At 38.3% G+C, this 22,587-nt stretch overlaps 2 protein-coding genes across 5 annotated transcripts in view; one reads left to right on the forward strand and one right to left on the reverse strand.

Moving 5' to 3' along the window:
• Positions 1-12,329: 12,329 nt before the first annotated feature.
• Positions 12,330-12,668, reverse strand: LOC107824420 (uncharacterized). Its single transcript, XM_016651204.1, has one exon. The coding sequence runs from the start codon at positions 12,666-12,668 to the stop codon at positions 12,330-12,332; it is 339 nt and encodes a 112-aa protein (XP_016506690.1).
• A 3,422-nt stretch (positions 12,669-16,090) lies between these two features.
• LOC107824498 (GDSL esterase/lipase 5) overlaps positions 16,091-22,587 on the forward strand; it is a 29,566-nt gene continuing 23,069 nt past the window's right edge. The window contains exons 1-3 of one of the 4 annotated variants that reach the window (XR_012703774.1): positions 16,107-16,592; positions 16,875-17,002; positions 18,122-22,257. Coding sequence is in view for 1 of the 4 variants with exons in the window: in XM_016651307.2 (XP_016506793.1) it covers positions 16,317-16,587; positions 16,875-17,002 (399 nt within the window). In the remaining 3 variants the exon portion in view is untranslated. Of the gene's footprint in view, positions 16,593-16,874; positions 17,003-18,121; positions 22,258-22,587 lie in introns of those variants that run through there. The other 3 variants (XM_016651307.2, XR_012703772.1, XR_012703773.1) reach the window with 3 other exon arrangements.

Below are 22,587 nucleotides of genomic sequence, written 5' to 3' on the forward strand. Positions count from 1 at the left end.
AGTCTAACAATCTGATTCTCATATTGGCTAGCTGATGAAGCTCTTTAATCAACCCCCATCTACCTGCCTCAATATGTACTAAGCTTCCCATTGATTTACGGCTGAGAGCGTCTGCCACAACATTGGCTTTACCGGGATGATACAATATCTCGACGTCGTAGTCTTTCAATAATTCAAGCCACCTACGCTGCCTCAAATTCAACTCTTTCTGCTTGAAGATGTATTGTAAACTCTTATGATCTGTGTAGATGTCAACATGGACGCCGTATAAGTAGTGTCGCCATATCTTCAAAGCATATATTACTGCAGCCAATTCCAAATCATGGGTTGGATAATTCTTTTCATGCTTCTTCAATTGTCTTGATGCATAAGCAATCACATTCCCACGCTGCATCAATACGCACCCCAAACCTATACCTGAGGCATCACAATATACCACATAACCTTCTGTTCCTTCAGGAAGAGTGAGCACTGGTGCAGATGTCAATCGATTCTTCAACTCCTGAAAACTACGTTCACAAGTGTCAGACCACTAGAATTTGGTAGCTTTTTGTGTTAACTTAGTCAATGGTGATGATATAGAGGAAAATCCTTCTACAAACCGCCTATAATATCCTGCTAGCCCTAGGAAGCTGCGGACTTCTGATGGTGTTGTAGGTTTCGGCCAATTCTTTACTGCATCGATCTTCTGAGTGTCGACACTAATACCCTCATCAGATATCACATGGCCAAGGAATGCTACTGAGTTCAGCCAGAATTCACATTTGGAGAGCTTAGCATATAACTTACGATCCTGAAGCGTCTGTAATACTATCCGCAAGTGGCCCGCATGTTCCACCTCCGAACGAGAATACACTAGAATGTCATCAATGAATACAATCACGAACACATCAAGATAGGGCCTGAATATAGTATTCATGAGATCCATAAAAGCTGCTGGGGCATTTGTTAGCCCGAACGACATCACCAAGAACTCAAAGTGCCCATATCTTGTCCGGAAGGCCGTCTTTGGAATATCCTTCTCCCTAACCCTCACCTGATGATACCCTAAACGTAAATCAATCTTAGAGAAATACTTGGCACCCTGGAGTTGGTCAAACAGGTCATCAATTCTTGGAAGTGGATACTTGTTCTTTATAGTAGACTTATTCAACTGTCGATAGTCGATACACATCCGTAACGACCCGTCTTTCTTCCGCACGAATAGGACTGGTGCACCCCAAGGTGAAGTGCTAGGCCTAATAAAGCCCTTATCCAGCAAGTTCTTCAACTGCACCTTCAACTCTCGCAACTCTGCCGGGGCCATTATGTATAGAGGAATAGAGATCGGTTGAGTGTCAGGCAACACATCAATGCTAAACTCAATCTCCCTTTCAGGAGGAAGGCCCGGGAGTTCATTTGGGAAAACATCTGGGAATTCGTTGACCACAGGGATTGATTGTAAAGTAGGCGGTTTCGCCTCCGCATCCCTAACGCGAACGAGATGATAAATGTAACCTTTTGAGATCATTTTCCTTGCCTTAAGATAGGAAATAAACCTACCTTTCGGTGTAGCAATGTTCCCTTTCCATTCAATGATGGGTTCACCCGGAAATTGGAACCTAACCATCTTCGTACGACAGTCAACATTTGCATAGCATGAGGCCAACCAGTCCATTCCCATTATCACATCAAAATCAACCATTTCTACCTCAAATAAATTTGCCGAGGTTTGACGACTACAAATCATCACAGTGCAACCTCTATATACCCTTCTAGCAATCACAGAATCTCCTATCGGAGTAGATACCGCGAGGGGTTTACTTATCAATTCAGGTTCAATGCCAAACTTATTAGCCACAAAGGGTGTAACATATGATAATGTAGATCCCGGATCAATTAGCGCATATACATCATAAGAAAACATAGATATAATCCCTGTAACAACATCTAGAGACGACTCGAGATCCTGTCGACCTACTAGAGCATAGGTTCGATTTTGAGCACCACTCGAACTCGGCACTGCACCTCTACCCCTACCACGACCTGTCGACTGCTGAAAACCCCGTGCTGGAGGTCGAACTGATGAGGAAGAACCAGACACAGATCCAGTCGGCTGAGCTATACCATCACCTCCTCTATTAGGACAATCCCGCATCATATGGCCAGGCTGCCCGCACGAATAGCATGCATCAGAACCTCGACGACACAGTCCAAAGTGGGCCTTGCCGCACTGATCACAATGTGGTGTTGGGGGTCTCATCTGACTAGTATCCCTGTGATATTGCGAGCCAGATGCCCGCGAACTCTGACCTGGACCAGAATAGGATCGATCATATCGAGGCCTCTGAAACTGTGGAGGAGCACTAGCTACAGGTGGCGCCGAACTCCTCGAAAACTGTGGCCTAATGCGGCCTCTGAAGTCATCAGAATACCCTGCAAATCTCGCCCTCTTATGCTGGCCCCTATCCTGCTCCCTAACTGCCCTCTGCTAGCGCTTACGATCCTCTAGGGTCTGGGCATAAGCTTGAATACGGGAAATATCCATGCCCTCCACCAAGGAGGCTGTCGTACACTCATTTATTAGATGTGGTCCCAACCCATTCACGAACATATGCACCCTATCACTCATCTCGGCCACCATATGGGGAGCATACCTTGCCAAAGAATCAAACTGCATACTGTACTCTCGCACACTCATATTACCTTGTCTAAGGTTCAAGAACTTATTAGCTCTAGCTCGTCGTATCTCAACTGGCAAGTAGTGACGAAGAAAGGCCTCAGAAAATTCCTTCCACACAGCTGGAGGAGGGTTCGGACCCCTGGATCTCTCCCAACTATCATACCAGAGAACCGTTAAATCCCGTAACCGATAAGAAGCCAACTCTACTGCCTCTGTATCACTAACATGCATAACCCGAAGTGTACGATGAACCTGGTCAATAAAAGTCTGTGGGTCCTCCTTGGGGTCTGATCCGGTAAACACTAGAGGGTCTAAATTAATAAAATCACGAACTCTTGTACTAACTGGTTTCTCAGCAGCACCTGTATTCTGCCTCTGAGCCTGAGCAGCTACCAAGCTAGTCAATAACTGCAAAGCACTCCACATATCCTGGTCTGGAGTGCCAGACGGAGGAACTGGAGGCGCTGGGTGCCTTCTAATATCCTCTGGAGGAGATGGAGTAGATGAGGTATGAGAGGGCATCTCACTTTGAGCCTCACTTTGTCCTGCTCTAACTTGGGGCACCTGACTGGTACCCTCTCCCGCTGCTGTATCAAGCCGTCTACTAATCGTTTGCTTCCTAGTCGAAGGCATCACTGAAAAAAATAAGGTGAATATTAGAGACGAACACTTACGACTCAACTCTACGCACGATCTAGATTCAAGAAGAAGGTAACAACCCTAGATGTCATGTAGCCTCCTGATTATAAATGTGGCGCGCTACACATCCATAATCAAGACTCTACTAGACACGGCTCATAGACAACCCCTAGGACAGACTTGCTCTGATACCATGTTTGTCACGACCCAAACTGAAGGGCCATGACTAGCACCCGACCACACTTGCCGAGCACCAATGCACATTTCATCTAACCTTCATTATTATCTTTTAGGGCTGACGAGATCAATATAAATGGTAGACCTAGATCATGGACAACCAGTAATAAAATATGACGGCATGAACATACATAGCAGGGGATGACCAGACAATCAAGAAACTACATATAAGGTATGAGCTACCACGCTACTATGAAAGACTATACAACAAAAACTAGCCGACAAGGCATACCAAGCTATACATGAGCCGACACCTGTCTATGAGCCTCTAAAAGAACATAAGTGTTGCAACATAGCCGGAACAGGGCCCCGACATGCCCATAATGTCTATAACAAAAATTGCATACCAAGACCAAGGCAAGTCCGGATAAGGGATCTCGCCAATCACCGCTGAACTGGACAGTCTATTGTGGTGGGGGAGCTGCACCTGCCTGTCTATCAGGACCTGCAGCACGACATGCAGCGTCCACAAATAAAAGGACGTCAGTACGAATAAAGTACTGAGTATGTAAGGCAAGGAACCATAAATACGATCAGTAATGTAAGCAAGGATAAAGAATATACCACCTGTAACATCTTAGTACCTCTGAGGGCTACTTACATGAAATGCATGATACATATGTATAAATACATAAACCTTTAAAGCATTCGCCTCTGTGGGCATCATCATCATCATATCGTACCCGGCCATAATAGGCTCGGTAGAATCGTACCCGGCCACGTGGAGCTCGGTAAAACCCAACTGATCAGTGGTTGCACAATAGGTGCCGTACCCGGCCAACTATAGCGTGGCTCGGTAGAGTAAAATAGATACATATATATAATGCATGCTCGACTCATGGAATCACATTCTAAACCTTTCGGAGTGACGTAAGGTCGGTATCCTCTGTACGCGTTATTAGGACTAACTCTTCACTATGAACCTTATAAGATTTAGGAAGTACGAACAACATTGATAACATAAGAATAAGAGAAGAAACATTAACATCAATCGTTCCATAAGAGGGAAAACAATGTAAGTACTGCTAGCTTCTAAGAGTAGAGTATCTTGGAAGCTCGTTCATTACATTATGTACAATCGGAGTCGTGCAAAAGAAGGAAAGGGATAGCCTCACATACCTTGTATATACTTCCCCAATCTCAAGCTATGCAATTGTCAAAACTCCTTAGTCTACAATAAGAGAAACGATACTATCGTTATCATTTAAGCGTCATAACTATTATGTATCGACCACAACCTATTTTACGATGAAACGGACAGCACCTCCCCTATATATATGACCTCACACCATTCAAAATAGTCACCAAACAGCCCAAACAACATCAATAATAAACATATTGAGCCTCCCAATATAGTCCACACGCAGCCTAATCACTCCATACATACGACGACCACCATAGTCGTGTCAAACAATCTGGAAATGTTAAGAATAACTATCAGCCCATAACCCTACATATATATGGTGTTTCTCCACACCCTTCTTCCTCCAAAACTCCACAAGATAGTAGTAAAATACGCAGCCCAACAACAACGCAAAACAGTCCACAAAACAATAACATTACTTCCAAGCCTTTCGATATGTATTTCACAAGTTCTAGCTTCAATGGCTTAGCTGCAACTTGGATAATCTTAAATACATATAGAGTAAGAGGTTCCTTACCTTTATACAGAAATAACAACTCCAATTTGACCTTAAATTTCCATGAAATATCCCTCCAATGCTGCCACAACAACAAAAAAGTGAAACTAGCGATCAATTAGTGTTTTTCGGCACTAGAATCACTTTAGAAGGCTTGAAATCACCTAGGATTGATATTAAGAACATGAGGGAGTATTTACAGAACATAAACCCTTTAAAACAACCTCCCACACGGGGCTGGAACGACACAAAAATGAGCAACAACAAGAAGAACAAGAGACTTACTAGCGCCACGGAATTCCCGACACTTGATTTGTGTTGTTTGCCCTTTTTTGGGTCTTGAATCTTGAGAGAACCTTGAGAGGATGTTCCTAGGGTTCTAATGTCTGAAAATAGTGAAAAGAAATGACTTAAAACGGGTTGTAGTCATCCTATATAGGTCCAAATATCTTAAACCGACTTAGTGGGCCCCATAGAGAGGTGCTTGGCGCAGTCTCGCGAAAACGCGAATATCTCTCTACTCCGAGATCGTATCGATGAACGGTTTAATGAGTTGGAAACTAGATTCATAGATATTTAATTTGGTGGGTAGATCACCCTGTAATTCCTTGTAAATATTGAGAAAAGATTAGAAACATTTTACCTAATGTTTAAGTAAAATTATGAACCTAAGTTGCGACAACTTTTGTCGACTTTTGTTTCATAACTCGTTTGACTTCAAGACTTATGATACGGATATTATATGATTAAAATACCTTAATAAATGACCTCTTGAGTGTATTAAGCACCGCTAGATTACCTGAAAATACGAGTTACAACATCCTTGATTCGTTTAACTTCTAATACTGGTTAATCACCCTTATACACTCTTGTATCACTTAAGACCAATAGGATTGACTTCTTATCATCTCAAAGATAATTCCTTCTTGGATTTATGTTAACTAATATATGGCATGAACTAACACATGTGGATATGGGTTGTAACAGGCTTCCTTCTTTTGAAGTCTAGTAGTAGGTCTTTAAAGAGTGGGCTCTTTGGGAACTGCCTTTCTATTCCTAACCGTAAAGAAGCTTGCTACAAACACATTGTCATAATCTTCCTCACTATTTTCATTTTCCTCTTCATATAGAGATCTCATCTCAGGAAAGACCATGGTTAATAGTTCAACATCGAAGTGAGGAGAAAGAGCAGGATCCGTACTAACCTGGGGCTCTTTTGAGGAGCAATGTGTTTCATCCTAAGTAGGAGGAGAGTGCTTTTCTAGGGCAGAGGGATCAGATCCCTCTGTTGGTTCCCCAGTAGTACTGATAGGTGCCAAATGTTCAAAGGGCACTAGGTCCCTACCCTCATCTTTGTGACTTTCACCTTCCCCATGAGACCCAATGGTCTCATTAACACCCTCATAACCACCAACCAAACCTCCCTCTACAACAATTAGTAACGTATTCTCAATGTCTTCTTGTTCATTTACCCCCAAATTAGAGTCAGAGCTTACAGGAGGAACATTACCTGTGGGATTGGTAATATTCAGATCAAAGCTTGGAATGGGCACTGCTGAGCCTTCACTACTATGAACCACATCTTGTTGGGCTTCAGAACTCTCCCCAACTTTCTGACTAGAAACTTCCTCACCCTCGTCTCCATCTACTGTTTCTCCTTTTGCCATTTTTTCTGGTGAGGCGGAAGGAGAGGTCGCAACAACAAATCTTTTGGGGTTTTGAATCTTATGACCGCGGTGAGAACCAGAACTCGATTGGGTTGGAGAGGAGGTAGTAAGTGGTTGTTGGCCTGGTATAGGGTTTTGACTGGGTGTCAGAGGGGGCTCAGACTCTCGCTCATGTACTTGGTGAGATGAAGACACAGTGCGGATTACATTAGAAACGTTTGAAGGTTCTGGATTTTGAGACATAGTGGAGATTTGAAGTGAGGACATGAGAGGAAGAGTGTTTTCTTTGAGAGAGAAAAGGGAATTTTTGGCTTTTATATGCATAGTGAGGAAAGAGACAGCGGTTGGGGTTATTTAGAGGAAGTGAGGGACCGGTTACAAACGGGTACGAATTACTGGATAGACGGGTCGTTTAGCAACAGGTGTGACGTTTGGGTTCTAAAGAGATGAGAGACAGAGATTGAAACTTTTAATAATGTGGCACTTTTATAGCCGTTAAAAATATGCAGGGAGTACAAATGAACTACTAACCTGAGTCAAGGGAACCAGGTTCCCTGACTTCGTTTTGTAAATGTGAGTCTCATCCTTTTATCAAGATGCAATGTCATTAGCTACTTGTTTGCTCTGTAGTTGCCATGCGTGTTTGCCTGTGATGGTATAGAGATGAGTTAGAACTTGCCAGAAAATACTTTTAGCTTGTTTACATGTTCATTCTTTCATAGCCAATCATTGAGGGACTTGGTGCTCAGTTTGATTTTATCAAATTCAATGCCAATCGATTCTTTTCAAAGTGCTCTCTGCTCAGTGCTTTGGTGAAGATATCTGCTACTTTTTCTTTTGTTTTACAAAACTTCATGCAGATAAGACCCTTTTTAACAATGTCTCTGAGAAACTGATGTCGCACATCAACATGCTATATTCTCTTATGCTGAATCGGGTTCTTTGACATGTTGAGAGCACTGATGTTATCACACAGTAATAGCACACAATCGAAAAATACACCAAAATCCTTCGGTTGCTACTTGATCCACAGCAGTTGAGCACAGCAAGAGGTAGCTGCCACATACTCAGCTTCTGTAGTTGAAAGAGCTACATAGTTTTGTTTCTTTGTACCCTATGAAATCAAACACGATACCAGAAAATGTGCCATGCCAGATGTGCTCTTTCTATCCACCAGATAACCAGCATAATCAACATCAGCATACCCAATTAAGTCGAAATTGTCCCCTGAAGGATAGTAGAGAACAAAGTCATGTATTCCTTTAAGATACCTTAGAATCCTCTTGGCAACTTTAAGATGAGATTCCTTTGGACTGGGTTGAAATCTAGCACATAATCCCACACTAAATATGTTATCAGTTTTACTAGTTGTGAGATGCAAGAGTGAGCCAATGATACCTCTGTACATAGTTTCGTTCATAGGAGAACCAGGTTCATCCATGTCTAGACGAGTGGTAGCAACAATAGGAGTATCAATGGTCTTCGAACTTTCCATATCAAATCTTTTTAGGAGTTCTTTAATGTACTTCTACTGACTTATCATTGTGCCCTTAGGAGTTTGCTTAACTTGCAGCCCTAAGAAAAAAATTCAATTCCCCCATTATGCTAATTTCAAACTTGCTTCCCATAAGCTTAGAAAACTCTTCACACAGAATCATTTGCCGCACCAAAGATGATGTCATCAACATAGACTTGCACAATGAGCAGGTTCCTTCCCTGTTTCTTCATAAATAAGGTGTTGTCGATTTTTCCTCTTGTAAAGCCATTTTCAAGGAGGAACTTGGACAAACTTTCATACTATGCAGGAGGGTCCTGCTTCAGTCCATATAATGCCTTGTCACGTTTGAATACATGTTCAGAATGATCATGACACTCAAAATCAGGTGGTTGTTTGTCAAAGACTTCTTCCTTTAGATATCCATTTAGAAATGCACTTTTGACATCCATTTGGAACAATTTGAATTTCATATGAGATGCAAAGACAATGAGGATTTTGATGGCTTCCATTCGAGAAATTGGGGCAAAAGTTTCATCATAGTCGATCCCTTCTTCTTGATTGTAGCCTTGCACTACTAACCTGGCCTTGTTCCTTATTGTATTTCAAATTCATCAAGCTTGTTTCTGAACACCCACCTAGTTCCTATATTAGTTCTGTCTGGGGGTCGAGGAACCAGGTGCCATACGCTGTTCCTCTCAAATTGATGGAGTTCATCTTGCATAGCAGCAATCCAATTAGCATCTTTCAATGCTTTCTTGATATTCTTGGGCTCAATTTGAGAAAGGAAAGCTAAGAATGCAAATGAGCTTCTTGTTTTTGATCTGGTTTGAATTCCTGAATCAAGAGGAGTGATCACATTTTGGAGATGATGTGAACTTTTATGCTTCCAGTTAGACCCCAAAATCTTATTGTGTGAAGATCTAAATTCCTCAGAAGGGGCCTATTGCTGGCATCTATGGATGGGTGAGTACCACTTCTCTGCTCGGCATCAGGAGTTCCTTGCACAACATCAACAAATTTATATTCTGATTCAGTTGTTGTGATGAAGGGACCAGGTTCTTCTGCATCAGCCGAGGATTTAGCTGCATCATCTTCATTTAATTCCTTGACTTGACTCATCATGTCAGCCTTTCCATTTTCAATATCAATAACTTCACCAGGAACCTTTGACTGCTCTCCGCCTTGATAAACCATGTCGTGTGGATCTTTCCCATATAAGTATTGTGATTCATCAAAGATCACATGTATGCTTTCTTCAACACATTGAGTCCTTTGTTGTAGACCTTGTAAGCTTTTCTTTGTAATGAATAGCCAAGAAAGATTCCTTCATCACTCTTGGCATCAAATTTTCCTAGTGCTTCCTTACCATTATTGAGAATGAAACATTTGTAGCCAAACGTCCTCAAGTGTGTTAGCTTGGGTTTCCTCCTGTTCAGTAGCTCATACGAGGTTTTGTTAAAGAGGGACCTGATCATGCACCCTGTTCAGTAACTCATACGAGGTTTTGTTAAAGAGGGACCTGATCATGCACCTGTTCACCAAGTAGCACGCAGTGTTGACTGCTTCTGCCCAAAAACTTTTTGCAACACCACTGTCAATCAGCATTGTTCTTACCATGTATTCAAGGGTCCTATTTTTCCTCTCCACAATACTATTTTGTTGGGGTGTTCTAGGAGTTAAGAAATTATGACTTATACTATTTTCAGCACAGAATTCGTCGAATTTTGCATTGTCGAACTCTGTGCCGTGATCAGATCTTATACTCACAATATTATGGCTCATCTTCGCGAAGGCAACAAACACTAAGAAAGTTTCATCCTTGGTTCTGAGGAACAATATCTAGGTGAATCTGGAAAAGTCATCCACTATGACGAAAAAGTAGTTTTTTCCTCCTCTACTTGGCACCCTCATAGGTCCACACAGATCCATATGAAGGAGAGCAAGTGGCCTTGAGGTGCTTACTTCCTTTTTGGTCTTGAAGGAGGACCTGGCTTGCTTTCCTCTTACATAAACATCACACACCTTGTGATCTTTGAACCTTGACTTGGACAGCCCACAGACCAGGTCTTTCTTGACCAACTTGTTCAGCAATGAAAAGTTTGCATGTCCCAATCTTCTGTGCCACAGTTCAACATTGTCATCAACAACACTCAAGCATGTAAGATCTCCATTGTTCAAGGACTTAAAATTTGCAACATAGCTATTTTTGAATCTTTTTGCCAACAGAACCACTTCACCAGTTACAAGATTTGTAACAGTGCAAGTCTTTGATAAGAATTCCAATTTATTTCCTTTGTCGCAAATTTGATAAACACTCAGTAGGCTATATTTCAAACCATTCACATAGTACACATTTTCAATTGAATGAGTGAGTGTCTTCCCAACTCTCCCTACTCTCAGAATGTATCCCTTTTTGCCATTGACAAAGGACACACTCCCTCCTTGCAGGGCTTTGAGTGAAAGAAAATCATCGATGCTTCCAGTCATATGCTTAGAGTAGCCGCTATCCATATACCATCTTTGGCTGCTTCCTTTCACTGCTCTGTGCACAAGGAAATCAAGAGTTAGACTTAGGAACCCAAACAAGTTTGGGTCCCTTGTAATGAGGACAAGGGTGAATTAAACTTCTTCTTGTCCAAACAGGCATCACACATTTTTTATTTGGGGGACCAGGTGCTTTAGTAGTTACTTATTAGCAAAAATTTTATTTTTATGTTGGGACTGAAATCTAAATTTACAGGTTTCTTTAAAGTGTCAGTGTTACCACAGTGAGTGCAAATCCAGTTATCAGGGCGAGTAACATACTTGCTATATGGATTGTAGGGAGTCTTTTTCTTTTGGAACCCGATTCGTAGCCTGTTCCCCCCATTGTTCTTATACATGGCAGTGATCGCATCAGAGGACCAGGTCCACTTGAGAGATTTTTGTAAGTCATTTTTACTCTGCCTGGATCTTCCTGGAGTTGTCTGTTTCTTTCAAGCTCAGCACACATACTAGATTTCACAATTTTTAGCTCATTTTCAATCTTAAGTTGTGCCTCACTTGCAACTTCCTTTCACTTTTGAGTGTCCCCAGAGTTGTTTTCCCTTTTTAGTTCCTCAATTATTTCTTTTAGATCCACAACTACTACCAACAAGTCATCTCTCTCATGCTCTTCGGTTGTAATTTTTTCCAGTTAAAGCATCCTTTTCCTTTTTTAAAACCTATATGGTTTCCTTTAAATCAACCACTACAACTAATAAATCATCTCTCTCATGTTCTACTTTTCCTAGTTCCACAGTTAGCATTTTATTATTAATGAGATTATGATTTGTATCAATTAGGACATTTGCCAAAAATATAAGTTTTTTTAAGAATGACTTCAAATTTCTTTGAACATCCAGAAAGTTTACCTCATCGCCATCATCATCTTCATTCTCATCAGACTTTGCCATTAGGGAAAAGATAGAGTCATATTCAACTGCTTCGCTTTCAATGGCCATTATCGAGGTGTCGCCTTGTTCATCATCTCCTCAGATTAATTGGAGGAATATCCCATGCAGCAAGAGCTTGTTTCACAACATTGTCAATGGCAACTTTTCTTTTGAATCTCCTGTCAGGAATCGGGTTCCTCTTGACTGCTTTGTCTATGTTATGTTTGTACTGATCTTGCTTGTGCAGAGGACAATCTTTGATGAAATATCCTGGCTTCCCACATTTATGACACAAGTCATAGTCTTTTGATCTGCTGGAGCTACCCATTTTTGGAATGCCTCCATTCTCGCGCACCATTTTCTGAAATCTTTTTGTGGATAAGCCATGTCAGTATCCTCGCCACTTGAGTCATTGCTGTCAGCCTTGAGGACCAGGTTCTTCTCCTTCTTGGGTTCTCTTCTTTCATGGTCTTTCTTTTTCTTCATTTCATATATCTTTAGATTTCTGATGAGTTCATCAATGGTAAACCTTTGTAGATCCTTTGCCTCCATGATAGCATTTACTTTACTTTCCTAGGAACCAGGTAATACACTGAGTATATTCCTGAAAAGTTTGTTCCTTGGAATGATCTCTCCTAGAGAGTGGAGCTCGTTGATGATAGATGTGAATCGAGTGTGCATGTTCTGAATGGACTCATCATCCTTCATCTTGAAGAATTCATACTCAGTGGTGAGCATGTCAATCTTTGACTGCTTGACTTGAGTTGTTCCTTCATGTGCTGTTTGGAGATCTTCCCAAATCTCCTTGGCAGATTGACAGGCAGAGATTCTTTTGTATTTGTCTGGATCAATACCACATACAAGGATTTTTTTGCTCAAAAGTTTTTCTCTACCGCTTTGGGTCAGCATCATTGTATTCCTTCCTTGTTTTTGGAACTGTCACTGCTGGCTCCCTAATGGTCTTCATGGGAACGAAGAGGCTATCGTATATGACATCCAGCACTCAGAATCTTCAGCCATAATAAAATCATACATCCTTATCTTCCACCATCTGTAATACTGTCCATTGAATCTTGGTGGTCTGTAGGTTGATTGATCTTCTTCAAAGTTTGGTGGAGTAGCCATGTGGATTCTTTCTAGGTGCTAGCCTTGTAGAAAGAACCTACTCTGATACTAATTGATGGAAACTTAGGGTCCACCAAACGGTATAGAGAACCTGGTTCTCTATCAGTTCCCACAGAAAAATATAATAAGAGATAAGTAAATAACACAATAGAGTTTTACGTGGAAAACTCCCAACTCATAGGACTAAAAATCACGACCTACACTCGTAGGATTTTAATTTCACTACTGAACAAACTTCAGATTACAAACTATTGTAACCTAGGAATTAAACTCTTAATCCCCACTCACTTGTAATAACTCTATTACAAAGTTCACAACTCGACTAACTTTAGCCAATACACAAACACAAAGTTTATGATTTTACAAATGGTTTCCTACACAATGTTTCTGGCTAAGCTAAGTAAAATTACAAGTAGATCCCTCTAACAAAGTTACAACACAACTAAGGACATATGGTAACACACTGCATGGAACTGGTCCTTTGTTCTGTTGTTCTAAAAGTCTTGAATATTACTTGCAAGATGGCAACACACTTGAGAGAGAACTTGATCAATTTTCGGATATGCAAGTGTGTGTTTTTCTTTTGCTTCATGTTGATAATATATAAGTGATGTCACTTGGATGATGCAAGCAATTATCACGTACAGGGCATTCCCCATAAAGTGACTGATGCACTATTTGCACTGTTACGTGTGTGCAGAGGAACAATTGTAGCAATTTTACAACTGTGGGGAGTTGACTAATACAGTCAGCAAGCGAACTGATGTCCATCTATTCCCTCTGTCGTCTCTTTGACTCTAGTTGTTGGAACTTTTGCTCGACTTGAGACTTATTATTCTTGAGCACTTTCAAAATGTGTAACAGGTTTCCGATTTGGTTCTTATCATAAAGTTTGTTAGATCATTAAAAGGGAAAATACATAAGTACGCCCACCTATACCCGAGTTTTCAACTACACACTTTATCTTTGTGGGAATCTTATTATCCCCGAAACTTTTTTTAAATGGAATAAATACCACCCTGAAACTAGACAATCAAACTCTTGGCAAGTGGTAAACTACATGCGCTGCCACGTGTATATCTAGTACTTTTTTATTCTTTCTTCTTTTTCTTATTTCTTATTATTCTCATTTTCTTTTGTTATTTCGTTCTCTTTCTTTTTGTTTTGGTCACCGACGACATAAAATGGTGGTCGTCAGAATTTCAAGGACACCATTTTTTCTGGCGACAGATTTTTATCCTGATCTGAGTGTGTTTCTCTTTATATATATCTTGAAACTGTAATTTATGTGTGGGAGGAAGAGCAAAAGAAAGAAAAACGAATATAAGCTGAGAAGACTTTTTCCAGTTAAAATTTCAATACCTCAATTTTTTCCAGCATGAGAAGGTTTTTCGATAATGAATTTCCCCCCCCCAAATCTGAGTGTATTTTGCTTTGCTTATGAATAGGTCTTTTTGAGAGTTTAATTTGTGTGTGAAAAGGATAGAAAGAGAAAAAAGAAAAACAGAATAAATGGAAAAAAATGGTTAGACAAAGTCCTCGGTGAATGAATATCCGCTGGAATTAGAGAAGAAACGAAAAAAAAAAGTAAAAGAAAAAAACAAAGAAAAAGGAAAAAGAGAAGGAAAGGGAAAAAAAAGTAAGAAAAAAATGGTAAAAAAGCAAAAAAAAAAATCAGAAATCGTTTTTTCTTGATTCTCAAAATACACACACTCTACCACGTCAACTTTAAGGATGCAAATAATTCTACTTTAAAACTGTTTTGGAGGGTAATAAAAACCCTGCAAAGATAGAGTGGGTAGTTGAAAATCCGGGTATAGATCAGGAGGTACTTATGCATCCCATCATTAAAATATAAAAAAGGCACATAACTTATCAGTAACTTTTGCTCAAACAATGTGTTTATGCTAATAAATTTCTCAAATATGTACAAATATTACATTTAGAACCCAGTTATTAGTACTTAAAGTCGTCGTTCTGAAATTCATAACTTATAAAGTTGAAATCTTGATTCCGATTTCCGTCTCTAGTTGTAGAATGTTATTTTTACTCTAGGTGAATTTAGAGGTGTTGACTTTAGTAAACATATAAAAATTCAAAAAGTTCAATTCGTCTGATCACTTATTGGATTCGCCTAAGTTTTCAATACAACAAGAAGCAGTAGAGAGGACAGTTTCATGGAACGAAAGTTGTTCGAAATATATATGAATCAGTTAATTTCCTTTCCAGTTGAACCTGTTATCTACTACTCCATTCATTAGTAGGTTTTCCAACATTTTTCTTGTTATTGAAGTGCTATTTCATAAAGTCGTCGATTAAGATGGTTAATATTAAATTGAACGAATCATTGCGTGAATAACTCATCTTCTAACAACATCTGTTGTCATGCTTGACAAGTCACAACCATAGACCATAACCATCTTATCTTTATTTTTGTTTCTTTTGACTAGAGATTCGTTTTGAAAGAACCCACAATTGTTTTATTTCCTTAGAAAAATGGTAAATTACATGTTGTAATATACTGTATTAAACTACATTAATAGCGTAAAACTTATTTATAATAATGGTATATATATTTTAAAAATCCTAGAGTTATCAATAATAGTGTTCTTTCTGTCTCAGTTTATGTGTTATACTTTTCTTTTTAGTTTGTCTCAAAAATAATGTCATACTTTTTTATGTAAAAAAAATTTAATTTTACCCTTAATAAGATGATTTATAGCTACATAAACGTCAATAACTTGTTTTAGACTCCAAAATTTTAAATTCTTTCATTTTGTCTTAAACTACTTGCTCAATCAGATATTATCACATAAATTGGGACAGAAAAAAGTATTTAACAGTTAATATGCTCAATCATCTTCCTTCATCCGCCTTGGAATGGATTATCCTTTCAGAAGCTCACACAAGCAGGGTTCGAGGGGAAATGTTAGCATATTTTAGGCAATAATAAATACTTGTAATTAAGGAATATAGTATATACTATAATTAAAAAGACATTGTTTTAATTATAGCCTGTTTGACCAAGCTTCTTTTTGACTAATTCTTTTTTTTTTTTGTCAAAAGTATTTTTCTTTCAAAGCTAAAGTGTTTTTGGCCAAGGTTTTAGAATGGAAAAATGTACATTTGAGTAGAAGGAAAAGACACTTTTTTGAGAAATACACTCAGTAATATTTTGAAAAGCTTGGTCAAACACTAATTGTTATTTAAAAGTATTATTCAAATTAATTAGTCAAACATAAACGGTTTCTACTTTTTTGTGAAAAGCAGAATTAGATGTTTGGCTAAACAAACTATTGACTCAATTATGCATGTTTTTCAATTCTTAGACATGTATAATGTCAACCATATATATAATACATGATTCTTGGCTACTTTGAAAAGAGAAGGGAGGGCGCAAAATCTTACAAATCATTGTAAAGCTAAAGCTAAGAAATGGCAAAGCCTTTGGGCGCAAGTCCTTCATTCCTTGTGGTTTTATGTATAACAGTACTGTGGCCAACATTGCATACTGGGGAATATTGTCAAAAGCCAGAAGGAAAGACCGCTCTCTTCATATTTGGGGACTCATTATTTGATGTGGGAAACAACAATTACATCAACACCACTACTCTTGACCAAGCCAACTTCTGGCCTTATGGAGAAACTTACTTTAAGTCCCCCACCGGTAGATTTTCCGACGGCCGTTTGATTACAGATTTCATCGGTACGGTAAGCAGGGGCGGAGCTAGAGTTCTAGTTATGAATTTTACTATATAACTTTAGTCAAAATTCTTTATTTATGTTAAGATATCTACTTAATATGTACACTAGAATTCAGAATTTATAAACTAAAAATTTTGAGAGGCTATCATAAACAACATCTTTACCTTCACAAAGTAGGTGCGTACACAAGTATTTGTTGTTGTAAAAATCTGAATCTGCTTCTAACTGTGTGACTGTGTGTATTTGTTTGTGTCTTGACTATTTTTGGTTGTTTTTATTCGGTGACAGCTACATATGCAAAACTGCCATTGCTACCGCCCTTTCTGCAGCCTGGGGGGAGTCAACACAGCTATTATGATGGGGCAAATTTGGCCTCGGCGGGGGCGGGAGCTCTTGTCCAGACTTTCCATGGATCGGTATGTTATTTCTATTGTCGTATTAGTCGGAAATTCTAATAAGGGAATATATCCAAAAAAATGCAAGAATACAACATTTAGAATTCAAAAATTTATATATTGACAAAAAGAAATTTTGACCTATTTGCATACAATGGCAAAGCTACACTTTGGTAAGGAATTGATCACCCTTTACCGGAAAATTATACTGCGTATATAGGTAAAATATTAGGTTTTAGAGGTACATAACATATATTGAACACTCTTTGTTATGATTCTTTTTTTACTTCTTTCAAATTTGAACACCCTTGAGGGAATTTTCTGATTTCGCCGCTGTTTGAATAACGTGTGTGTATATATATATGTGTGTGTGTTTGTGAAAAAACTTTTTATACTATCGTGTGTTTTGTAACTTCATTAACTAATAATATTGGTAAAAAAAATATTTCCACCAACTCATAAAAAGTTGGAGTACAAAAGAATAAAAGAAAAGGAGGAATGAAGAAGAAACTTTTTTTTTTGGTTAATGGGATTTTTATATATTAGCAATTAAGAGGAAATAGGTACATCATCTTTAGAGGGATATATAGTACCCCTAAGTTTTGAACCACAGTATTAATATTACATTCCAAAATGTTTCTTGAAAACACAGTTCCTAGATGTTTGTCCAAAAAGCTTCATTGCAAACACAGAAAAAACTGTCAACATTGTTGGTCTTCCAAAAGATCTTTCTTTCCACCTTCCTTTGCTAGTAGGTCGCTACCCTATTCTTTTCCCTGTTGCTAGCTTTGTTTCACCACTATGTCTCTCAATCTTTGGATTATTGGCCTGCATTCAAAGATAATAGAGTTATAAACATAGTTTTTCATTTTAAGCATTCTTATTACTTCCGTTGAGTCTGTGTTAATTCCGGTGGTATTCAGTGGCGAAGCCACATGATCACAAGGGTGGTCAACTGACCATCCTTCGCCGAAAAATTGTATTGTGCATGTAGGTAAAATATTACGTTTTAGTGGTATATAACATATATTGAACACCCTTTGTTCGGAAATTTTTTCACTTCTTTCAGATTTGAATACCCTTAGAAAAATTTCTAGCTTCGCAACCGGTGGTTACACCACTTTATTCTGCAATTTGCAGTCCCTATAATAGTGCAAGAAGCTCAGCTTGGGTATTAATGGGAACTTATTTGCAAGAAACTTATTTCCTCCTAAAAGGTTAGTACTACACTAATTAGTTTGTTGACTTGGCGTATGAACTCAGGGAGCTAGCTACCTATATTAGGTAGGAAACTGGGAATTATGTCTAATAACGACACCTATATATGAGTTATCACCAGAACTCAAATTAAATGACTATTGCTTTCTGTATCCATAAAAGTAAGAGACGACTTTTCCAAAAATAACTTACAAGTAACTTTGACTCACTAATTGCGTTGAAATATTATGTAGTAGGCTCCACTAAGCTAAAGTTCTTTATATTTCAATGGCTAATGGAAGAACTCCAATCAATGAAATCATCAATTGAAGTGTGCATATCTACTTCTCCAAGTTTCGTCAACTGTTTTTTTTTATGAAAAAATTTGAAGGAAAAATGATTTCTACTATCACTGTTACTGTTTTGTACAACATATGCATTATTTCATACGTAGTCTCTTTCAAATTATATATAATAAAACGGAGCACGTATATGCAATGGCGGAGCTACATAGCTCTAAGGGGTGTCAAATTGACACCCCTTTGCCAGAAAAATATATTGTTTAGATATAAAAAAAAAATTATGTCTCTTAGCTCCACTATTGCGTATATGTGTATATGTAGAGTCCTATTCAGTCATGTATTTCCTAGTTCCGATATTGTGAAATGAACGGATGGGATTTTTCTCCATTTTTCATTATCTTCATTTTTTCAAGTTCTTGCTTGGATGGGGACACATGTCAACAACAACAACAACTCAGTATAATCCCACATAGTGAAATCTGCAGAGGATAGTGTATACGCAGACCTTACCCCCACCTTGTAGAGATAGAGAGGTTATTTCCAATAGACCATCGGCTGAGGAATCATAGGTACCACAATAATAACAAAAAAACAAAACAGGACAACACCAGAAATCATGTAAAAACAGCATATATAACAAGATAGTAAGATAATCAAAATGCACAAAAAAGGCAGGTATTCAAAGAAACCTAATACCAACCAAATGCGAGAGTACGTTCTAACACTACCAATATGAATAATCTAGACTACCTAACCTACTATCCTAATCCTCGACCTCCACACCTTCCTATCTAGGGTCCTCGGTCAGCTGTAGCTGCGCCATGTTATGCCTAATCACCCCACTCCAGCTCTTCTTCGGCCTATCTCTACCTCTTCTAAGACCCTCCAATGTCAACCTCTCACACGACCTCCTTATCGGGGCGTCTGTGCTTCTCCTCCTCACATCTCCAAACCACCTAAGTTGTGGTTCACGCATCTTATCCTCAATAGGGGCCACCCTCACCTTGTCCTGAATAACTTTATTCCTAATCATACCTAACCTGGTGTGCCTGCACATCCATCTCAACATCCTCATCTTTGCTACCTTAGCTTTATCTTCTGGACGTGGAGCTTTTGACTGGCCAACACTCAGCCCCATGCAACATAGCCAGTCACATGTCATAGTTTAGAATTCATCATTAAGATTTAGATAATTAAACATGATATATATTTCTCATCCAAGCAGCAAAAAATCCGGGAAATGGAGACAATGAAAAATGGGAATTAGGAGAACATCCAAAATAAACTATGCAGGGAAACTAAGTAGGAACCTCTTTAAAGTCGACGTGCTTCACTTTTACTTGTTCAGTATTCTAAAAATAAATTTTTACTTTTATTTATCACTTTTAGCATATCAAGAGAAGACAATTTCTTTTTTCCTGTTATACCCATAGTATTAATTACTCATTTCAAATCATTTTCTCAAATTCATTAACAATATGCATCAATTAATATGAGTACCGTGATAAATTAGACACTTCATTTATTATTTCTTAAGGGGTATGTAAAGTTCATAGTAAATAAGTAACAGTGAACGGAGGGAGTATAAAGTATTACTTTGTTCTCAAAAGCCGTTATATGTTGCATTAGCTGCTTTAAGTTAGGATTATTATGTAATTGGAGATGAGAGAGAGACCACGGGGTTGCATGTCACAAGTAGTTACAGTGAGGGTCCGACCCTTCGATTACAATCAGTAGAGACAAGTGACAGCTTTGTCCGTGGTGTCGAGTTGCTACAGGCCATGCCTTAAAACAAAGACACTGCTGTCTTGGACTTCTGATGCGTCCACACCACTTGTAGGTAGGTGGTCCAGCAACCTTAGACAGCAATTAAAAATCTCAAATTCGGTCCCTACTCACCTTGAAAGAAATAAGTTTTTTTTTTTAATAATCATCTAGTATTTGAGATTTGCTGTCCTGACTAATTCATATTCGCCCCGTATTATAGTGATAGCACATACCTTTGTTTGCCATATTGAATTATGAAAATCATATCTTTCAAAAAAAGAGATATTGTAATTTTATTTATTTATTTTAGGTAACAATTGTTTTCTTTCCCCCAAAAGAAAACAACTCAACAAATTGCTATAGCTTGACTTAGCTACTCAGAAGTCTTTTTTACCCCTTCAAAAGATATAGATATGTTATGGATTGTGGGTTAAAGAGCTTTCCAATTAAAGTGACAAATTTGAAATATGAATTATTTATTTACAGAGTCGCCACTTGGAATTGATTTTTACCGGTGTTCCAAGTCACCTCTTATTTGAATCCCTATTCAAAGGAAGGTTTGACTCTATTATTATTAGTCTGCGAAAACAAATTCCGGGTAAGGAATTCTGTTGACCGGGAAGAAGGTGTAAGACATTCCCCGAGTCTCGTGGTTCTAGCACGGTCGCTTTATTGACTACATTTGGCTTGAATTGATTCTTTAATTGCTCATCTTAGAACCTATGTACATTTTTACCTTTTACCGCTTTTTACTTGCTTGATTATTCGCAATTTAAGAATTGAGTTACGCGGACGTATATTCTTTTCCTTTGGCGCGTCAAAAATCATGTCACGCGAACGTATCCATAAACAATAACGCTTTGTTCATTTTTTTAAGAAAAAGTTTGGTTGAAGTTACGCAAACGCATCCCTCGAGTTACTTTTAGAAATAAATTCGCAATTATGTTACGCGAACTACATAATCACAATACTAGTCTAAATCGAGCCTAAAGCAAACTACGATTATTCAAAATACTTTCTACACTAATTGTTGTTAATGTGAGGGCATGAGTTATAGATTTTATTTGTGGATGAAGGTTTTAACTATTATTATATTTGATAAGATCATCTACATTACAAATTATTAACGGGCTAAAAGGCATCTCAGACTTATTTAACAGTTACGAATTAAATGATAGGCTAATCAATTAATCAAATTTAAGCTCAATACAACTTGGTCCACTTAGTGGCTCAAATCAGCCTAAATCCAATACCCAATGTAAAGCACATGACCCACTTCAACTTTGAAAAATCAAACACTGACCTATTTGTTCTAAGAAAACAAACCAGTGATAAGTTCCAATTTATGAAATAATTGGATTAAACTCCATAATATCTAATAATTATCTAAGTGAATAGCAGACTAACATGGATCAAACTTTAACTAAGACAAAGAAACAACTAAATCAAAGCAATCATGAGGAAATGAACAAAGAAATTAAAAAAAATCAACGAAAAGCATGAAATTTAAAAGAGAAAAAAGAATAAAACAAACATTAAAGATGGGACAATAGGTGAAAAACAGGCCTTTCTTTAGCTTTCAATAACAACTTTGCACAAAGGAATCTGACATCGACAAACTTTGTAGAAAACGAAAACAAGAGCTAGGATCTACATCCGGCGAACTCGAACGATGGCCTCGATAATCTTGACTCAAATGGGTTGATTTTTGCTGATGTTTTATGTGAAAAAGGAGAATGCTTCAAGGTATTTTTTATGGTATTTTGGTAGGTTTAAGGGTGCATTTTGGGGCTGATTTTAGCAGCTTTTGGACCTGTTTTGCAGCATGATTTTCGCTGCTTTTGAGCTGTTTCATAGCTGCTGGGGTTTGTGTTCTTGTGTGTGTGTTGGTCGTTTTTGATTAGGAAGAAACCATGGCAGAAGGCTGAAGAAGAAGAAGATAGGATAGGGGGTGGGGTATTTTTGTTGTCTCAACTGAAGAAACGGCGGATCAGATGGGGTTTTCGGCGTAGGTCTATATTTAGTTGTTAAGTACTATTATATAGGGGTATGAATTATGTTATGGGTGTGAGTCTAGGAATTATGGGCTTGGTAATTATGGACTAGGTAAAAAAATTAGACCTAAAAATAGGTTGTTCGAGCCCAAGTTTTATTCTTTTCCCGCGAACGAGATTTAAATACGACCTCATTTATTAATTAGTCCTACTTAAGTAAAATAACTGTTAAAATAAGACTGACCGTTAAAACAAAACTATTTTTTGGTATTTTTCAAGATTAAAAAAAATGACTACAAAACATTAATGAAACTATTTTTTTGTAATTTTTATTTTCTTGTAATAA

Source organism: Nicotiana tabacum, chromosome 20 (assembly GCF_000715075.1).
Source record: "Nicotiana tabacum cultivar K326 chromosome 20, ASM71507v2, whole genome shotgun sequence".
NCBI lineage: Eukaryota > Viridiplantae > Streptophyta > Magnoliopsida > Solanales > Solanaceae > Nicotiana > Nicotiana tabacum.